This window comes from Limulus polyphemus, unplaced genomic scaffold (assembly GCF_000517525.1).
Source record: "Limulus polyphemus unplaced genomic scaffold, Limulus_polyphemus-2.1.2 Scaffold720, whole genome shotgun sequence".
In the NCBI taxonomy this organism is placed as follows: Eukaryota; Metazoa; Arthropoda; class Merostomata; order Xiphosura; family Limulidae; genus Limulus; species Limulus polyphemus.
In genome coordinates, this window is record NW_013666330.1 from 386,288 (window position 1) to 394,683 (window position 8,396).

At 33.1% G+C, this 8,396-nt stretch overlaps 1 protein-coding gene across 1 annotated transcript in view; it reads left to right on the forward strand.

Moving 5' to 3' along the window:
* The window catches only part of LOC106460159, a 64,126-nt gene that overhangs the window by 21,555 nt on the left and 34,175 nt on the right, over positions 1-8,396 (forward strand). The window contains exons 3-4 of the mRNA XM_013919845.2: positions 6,435-6,509; positions 7,811-7,874. Coding sequence (XP_013775299.2) covers positions 6,435-6,509; positions 7,811-7,874 — 139 coding nt within the window. The remainder of the gene's footprint in view (positions 1-6,434; positions 6,510-7,810; positions 7,875-8,396) is intronic.

An 8,396-nucleotide genomic window follows, 5' to 3' on the forward strand; every position in this document is an offset into this window, starting at 1 on the left:
ATGTACATTTCTAAATATAAATTTAATTTAAACAAACATCGATATTAAAATAAATGTATAATAATAATCCGTCACAATATGTTAGCATGAGATGGGTCATTAGCATTGCGCATGCTGGTTCCATGTGTCATTTCTGTTATATAATACACACACACTGAGGATCGACATGCACGTGAGCATCATGTATTAACATTATGGCTGGTTGACATGTGCGTATGTTGAATAAAACAATGGTACATTTATGTGTGGGACTCTTTGATGACGCATCTCTTCGTGTGTTTGATTGTGTTTACTTGTTAGCAAGTGACAACTGATACAGATTTGAAACATGTCAGTCATCAGGAAATACAAGTTTAGTAATTTTTGAACAGCAGTGTTTTCTTAATATACTGTACAATGAACTGGCCAGTTTAAATTGCAGCAGTGGTCTAGCCTACAGATATTAAATCAATGGGGTGAGAGAGGAGAGACGAAGTTGGTCCAGGGTAAAAAAAAATGTGCTTGCCATTGATACAGCTCTTCTTTTACTATGAATAATAAATACAAACTAAATGCACACAGCTTACTCTGATCGGAAGTTATTATTATTTACTAATGTAGTCGGCCCGGCATGGCTCGACTCGCAATCTGAGGGTCGCGGGTTCGAATCTCCGTCACACCAAACATGCTCGCCCTTTCAGCCGTGGGAGCATTATAATGTGACGGTCAATCCCACTATTCGTTGGTAAAAGAGTAGCCCAAGAGTTGGTGGTGGGTGGTGATGACTAGCTGCCTTCCCTCTAGTCTTTCACTGCTAAATTAGGGACGTGTAGCGCAGATATCCCTCGAGTAGGTTTGCGCGAATTTCAAAACAAACAAACAAACTAATTAAGAACTAATATATTTTCGGTAAAACACTAAAACTAATCTTGTTTTCACGAAAGACATCTAAGACAGTTTTTAATCCTCTGTGGGATCTTAACTTAACATGGACTTCGACGTTTTCGTTACTTCGTTGAGATGAGGTGATAAGTAAGCAACCCATGTAGTCGGGGAAAATTAACATACCATGAATTGAAAGGGTGGGTCTTCCAGATATTATCTATGAGTCAACCTCTTCCAGTGACCAACACGTTGGAGCAGATAACAACAGTCGTACCCTCCACCCCACCCAGTACCCTGCTCCTCCTCCCTGTTTAAAGCCCAGTCCCAGTATATCCATTTTTGTTTTTTTAGTGTTGATTAATCCGTCGTTTATGGGAAATATTTAAAGACAGAAAAAAAAAAACGCATGTGTTTGTACATAAACTGGCTTTAGTGCCTATTAGAACAACTTCTAACACGTGGTCCAGACAGCTTGCCTTGTGTTTATTTGTTTCCAATGGTAATCGTCTAGACGAAACTCGCAGCGTGTTTGACTTAAATATCACATGAAAAATCCTGATGATTCGTAACAGCTATTTGAATTTATCTTTCATGTGATTTATTGATTCTAAACTTCAAATATCAATTGAAAGGTAGAGTCAGTGTGTTTTGACGTAATGGAACTTAATGAGGATTTCTGGATGTATCATTATAGTTGAACAGACATACAAAGTTAAGCTGTTAGAGTCCAGTAATCTTTACCTTAGTAGTCTTTAGTGAGTTCTTGTAAACGCATGTTAAATTGCTCTTTATGATTATAAATTTCGAACAAGAAGGGAAAATAAATAAACAAGCGTTATCGATACAAATACACAAGTAGATAAAGCCCGTAGGTTTGATCTCGTGCACAGCATCTGTAGTTTATGATGTAAGTCACGTGACAGCTGTTATTAGAATAATCTGCACCCTAGCGCAGCTGACATGGCGACTACACCTCCTCATCTCAGGTACGCTTTGTCCTGGCGTGAGAACTTGCAACCGACGCTTATGTGTTAGCCAGAACTATGAGTGGATAGTATTAAACATCAGCTTTGTACGGATAGGTCTGCCGTTACCTGACTTCGAATATGTTGTTACACAAAGAAAAGAAGCACATAATTTTTTCCTATACCATTCTAATGGCAAAAATAAAACAGTTTTTGACAAAAAAAATATTACATGTACATTATATCACTTCTCTCTCTTTTTTTTATGAACAAACATTTTGAATGATAATGAATGAGAATTAATTCGGGATTTAATCGCAATTAATAGATAAAGCCTTTAAGTAAACTCAAATTGTACACTTACCATTGTTTAGCAGGTGTGAATATGGCTAAGACACAGATCAGTTTCTTTGGGAAAAAGAAGAAGAAAGGAATAGAACTTAGAATGATAAGTTCAGACATCGTTTTTACATTTGTTCATGAATGCTGGAGCAGATGATTAATACATTTTGTGTTTATGATGTTATTTTTGTCATTAAAGTGTCTAGCACAAGGTCAGTTTTAACATAACCTATGCTGACTGTTAAACTTGGCTAGTTTCGGTAACTGAGTGACGTGACTGAACGAAAAAAAAAAATCGAGGTTGAAACAGACGGGGACGTGCCTGTTGCCATGGTTACTGTGAAACACGAACACGTATCATCTACCTATAAGTTTTTTTCTTCTCCCGCCTGCCTCCTCGTTAGCCGACTTTTGGGATATCTCTGTCTGTGCGCAAATAATCGCAAAGCATAAGAAACCAGAGTTTTCACTTCTACCCCCACTCCTCTCCCCTTCCTTCTCGGACTCGGGGAGCTTGCCCGCTTGAACTCGTTGAAACTCAAGGCCACAATCTGGCATGCCTCCCGATCAGGTCTTTCAACCCATCTGTGAAGCTTGGTGTGCGAAGGATATTGCATGTAAGCTGCCGTGGGTTACATGGGAGGACGAAAATATTTGAGCCGCATTCCGAGGAGAAATTATTTTAGGCTAATAAAAGTTATTAAGGAAATATATGTAATGTCGCGTAGTGAAAGAAATTTGTGTTAGAAAAATAATATATTTTCTAATAGAGCATTGTTTAAGTTGTGGGGATTAAAATGATCTTCAAGAATGTAATATCGTCTACATTCTTAGAAACATTGAAAACTGTTAAAATGAGCTCTGTCTCAAGCAAGAGAGAGGATTGAAAGATAAATGACTGTTTTGTTTAAAAGAATTAGTGGTGTGGGCTGGCCTAGTTTAATTGATAAGTAGTTGTACTTTAAGTTTGGTGTAGTAAGATAATTTCATCTAAGCTAAGATATCCATGCTTGAGAATAAAGTTAATTTTAGCTAATGCCATTACTAATTCATAAATATAAGGCTTAATAACTTTTAGTATGGATTACGGTAAAGCATTTGTAATAGCAAAATTAAAATTTATGTAAGTTTTCAATAATTCTTATTAATATATTTATCACTTTTGTGTAGTATTTCAAAGAAAGCAAAACAAAACTGCTTTAAAATGAGTGGTAGTGTGTTCTGTTTATATAGAATGCTTGAATAGTTTTGAAATGTATATCACTAAACACCCATGATAATGTATGAAAAGGGCCTCACTGTTTGCTATTTGGAAGCTTCAAGATTTCACGATAAAAGCAGCTGACTTTTTAATCAATGAAAATGCAGTTAAATGTTCATAGTTAAACAGGAAAATATATGTTAATAAATTGAAATACAAGAGTGTGTGTGTGTGTGTTAAAGTCTGAGTAGTTTGTATTAAAATACGTTGTTGAGATATTAAATGATGACTACTGATGGATTACTCTCCACTAGCATATATATAGTTTCTTGAATCGTGTAAGCAAGAAACATTCCATTGAAATATGAAATCCTTTAATACTATGAACTAAAGTATAACTTTATTTGCACCAGTTAAAGTGATTACTTTTTTCACTTTCCCCCTTTTTGAAACATCTAGTCTTTGCATTTAGAGTTGTGATTTATCCAGTTGTTCTGTTGTGAAGGATGTTTGATTTGTGTGTGCAGTTTCTAACTTTGTTTACAGTTTGTACAATAAGTAACTGAATGATTTTTACAACCACATCCACAATGTAGTGGATAGTGTCAGTATGAAGTTGTTTTCAAGGTAATCACTCCAACTGGTGTTCTTACTTAAGGCCTTTTTTCAAAAGGCTATATAAGATCTAAGAAACTTGCTTTTAGATTTCTAGGAAGACTGAATTACTGTAGATAGCCAGATAAAGTTCTACCAGTGAAGCTTTTAGAGCAGTAGAGCTCTACTCTGTTAATTGAGACAACATACTGCTTCCACTGAGAATTTACTTTTTACAGCATGTTATAAAACCATAAAATAAGAAGGTGGTCTTTTTTTTATTACAGTAGGCTTGAATACTCAGAAGAGTGGTCAGTGTTAGTTAAGAGGAGGGTTAGGTCATATAGTAGATGAGATCTAAATGAAAGAGATACAGTGCTGAAATTTAGACAGAACATAATGTTTAGGGACAAAAAGGGACCTATTGATCCACCTAGACTGTCCCATCCTGTAAACTAAAACTGTTAAATAAAATAAAAAATGAAAACCCTAAAGCCAGCCCTTATCATTCATATAGATATCAAGCTTTCTCTGAAACTCACTTAAATTTACTGCCTCCACAACATCAGAAGGCAACCCATTCAATAGACCAACCACCCTGTTAAAAAAATAAAACTGTATTAGCTGAAGATGACTCCTATTTTGCTAAAATTTATATTTGTGTCTCTTAGTCCTACTGTTCTCACTGTTAAGTAAGAAAAAATATGATGCATCAACACTATCAATTCTCTTAAACTCTTCAATCACATCCCCTCTAACTCTTTGTTTTTTTAGAGAAAACAACTCCAGAGATCTTAAATTGAAATACAAGTGAGTGTTAAAATCTGAGTTGTCTGTAGTAAAATATGTTGTTGAGATATTAAATGATGACTACTGATGGATTATTCTCCACTAGCATGACAGCCCTTCCATCCCAGACACCATTTTAGTACCCTTTCTAACAATTCAAAGTCCTTCCTAAGGTAAGAAGTCCAAGACTGAACACAATACTCCAAATGTGGCCTATAAAATGAAATTATAATCTCTTTAGACTATTTGCCCTACCACTTGGATGGCTTAAGAAACCGATCAACCACTACACCAAGATCCCATTCTTTCATAACACTCTTAAGGTTATTCCTATCCGAATTATTCATATAACTCAAATTATGATAACCCATGTGCATTATTTTGCATTTATTATAATTAAAACCCATCTGCAATTTATTCGCCCAACTCATTAAATGATTTAAATCCTTTTATAAAGCAGCAGCCTTCTCATCACAGCCAGCAACACCCAAGACCTTAATATCATCAGCAAAATTTAAGTAATTTATTGACCATTCCTTCATCTATGTCAATGACGTAAATAAAAAAAGTAAAGGTCTTAAGACTGAGCCCTGAGGTACCCCACTTGTGATGTTAATCCAGTTTGACTGAAATCCATTTATAACAACCCTCTACTTTCTTCCATCCAATTAGCTAACTTCTCCCCCACATCCATAGAGATAATTTTTTTACAAGCCTTTTGTGTGGCATCTTGTCAAATGCTTTCTGAAAATCTAGATACAGTAAATCAACATCCTTACCCTCATATATATATAAGCAGTAACCTTTTCAAAGAATGTCAAAAGATTTGTAATGCAAGACTTTTCCTTAGTGAAACCATGTTGACTAACCAATAAAATTCTAAACGTTGTCAAATGACTTTGCAAAGCATTTTTTATCAGACTTTCCAAAACTTTTCCCACAACTGATGTAAGACACATGAGCCTATAATTATTGGGACAATTTTTATCACCTCCATTAAAAAGAGGAGTGACATTAGCACTGTAAAGTTTCTCATTAATTTCATCAGTATAATCTAGTGGTCTATAACAAGTTCCCACTAAAAGCTGTTTTTTATATCTACTAATAGAAACCCAAATGGATTCGATCTTCATGCTGTTAACTTTGATATCCTCAACTTCCACAGAATGTAACTCACATCTTACATATAAAGCCTTTCCTCTACCTCTCTTTAGTACATTATCCATATTAAATAACCTATAACCTTATATTTCAGAGAAATTTCTGTCAGACATACAGTACATTTTGCATAGTTTCCTTTACCTCTAATTGAAAAAAAATGCTGTGAGTTGATGGTTTACAAGTGCTGTTTTGTGGCCATATGTACAGTTAGTTATTTACTGCTTATTAAAATAATATTAGGTCTGCAGTTCTTTTAAAAAGATGGCCAATCTTTGTTACTATGTGTATGATTAACCAATTATAATACCTCTTTGTGGTCCCCTGCCAAAAGTAATAATTTATTCTGGTTCTTGCAACTCAGTGAACAACTTGTTGGATTTTTATTCAAGTTCGGTTTTGATAATACTTTTAGGAAAGATGATGTGCTATGTTTTATAAATTAAGAAAGTGTGATAATTAGTTTTAATGCCAGATCATTTTAACTTATTTTGAACTGATTTTTATGTTGTTTTATTTAGGTGGGTTTGTGAGGATTTCCCAGAACTGAAGTCAGTTATAAAAAACCATGTACTGAATAATTGTGATACAAGGAGGTGAGATAAATCCCACATTAATTTCTTTAAAAAAGTATAAATGGGACAACATTGGATAAAAATAAAGCTTAAATATAGTTCTAGTGACTTATATATAGTTTGACAAAATAATGATTACTTAAACATTTTTGTACTTGCTTTGTTTATGACATGATTGCAGCTGCTGTAGAAAGTAGCAGTTGTTTATTTCTGACACTTAGTGTTAAAAATAAAAGCTAATTATGCATGAAGCTACACATAAGAACAACCTACAGCACCTAGAAGTTGTAATGCTCAAAACAACTTGAAAATTCAACATTTTTGTTGGATTAAATGAGAACACAACTTTATTGAGAAGGATAATATTGATGAGTGGATGAAATAGTTGAATGACTTGGTAACAGCTGCTTAGGACTTGTACTTTCTGGTAATAGTAAAATTTAATGTTTACTGGTTCTTGTGTGGAATTGAGCATGAATAAGAATTTCTTCTTTGCAATATCAAATTTTATTTCTTGTTTTTGGTAAACATATTTATTTTTTAAACAGTTATAAAATCAGCATAAGCAATCGTGCATGGTTTTGAAAATATAATTTTAAAGGTGAATAAATTCTACTGTGTGGAAAGGTTCATGTCTTTGATACACTATTGGACAGTATTCAATATTCAGTATATTATCATAATAGCGGTGCTATGCCTAGTGTAAAAGGTATAGTATTTATGTAGGTACTTCATTCAACCCTTTTTTTTTAATAGGTAGTTCTTTGGAAATTTTTCAAGTTTAAAATTTAAATTCTAAATCCTAAAAACACTTCTCTCTTAATTCATGTACTTGCATAAAGTAATTTGTAAGTTTGTAGAATATAATTGTAATTATAACTATATGCTAGTCTAAAGCTGAATAATTATACAATTAAATTTATTATTTCATACTTTAGACAGCTTTTGATGTGTTTTTGTTTCCTTCTAATGTTCTAAAGAAATCCACTGTTATTGTGCTAGTGTGGTGCTTAGGTGGAGTATACTTGATTTAAGAATGTTTAAATCTAGACTAGTTGTCACATCATGTTTATATGTTAAATTAATAGCCAACCAGAAAGTTGGTATTGACTGTTGTACAGTGCTAAACAATAACTGTGGAGAAATGTTAAGGATCAATTTTTCAGTTCTGACCTTTGCATGGACATGGACATCATCCATGTTAATTTTTGAAAGGATTCATGAAAAATTAAATTAATCCAAAGTGTTTTTAATTTTTATTATTGTGCAAAAGTAGTTATTTATTAGAGTTTCATTCTCTTTATATTATTATTTATTTTCAGCTATAAAGGCATGAAAAACCTTTGTGATTTGTACAATCATGCTATTGATGGTGTGTTACACATGGTGAGTGATTGTGTTCAGCATTTTCATAATGAGGTTTGTTTAATTTGGTGTAAACATGTCTTATTACAACAGCTTATATTATTTGTGAATAATAGTAATCTTTGCTGTTTATAAAAGGAGGATATTGAGAAAATTTTACCAAAAATAATAATCTGGATTAAAAATATTTATTGTGTATTGCATAAAGCATTGATAATATGTTTGTAATTGGCATTAATGAAATACTAATATACATACAAAAAAAGAAATAATTTATCTGTTATCCTGGAAATAGTGTGTGTGTGTGTGTACATATGCATACATACCAAATATCAAAATAGCTTTAAACATAGGTGTAAAGATGTGGTAATGCAGTAATACCTATTGAAACCATTATTTGTTGGAAGGTATTGTTAGAAAGTCATATAACTATTGGTGATACAACTATTCACTGTATTATTAAGCAGCTTCTTCCTTACATTTGGTTCTTTAAAATATAATGTAAGGAAGAAGCTGCTTACATTATATTTTAAAGAACCAAAT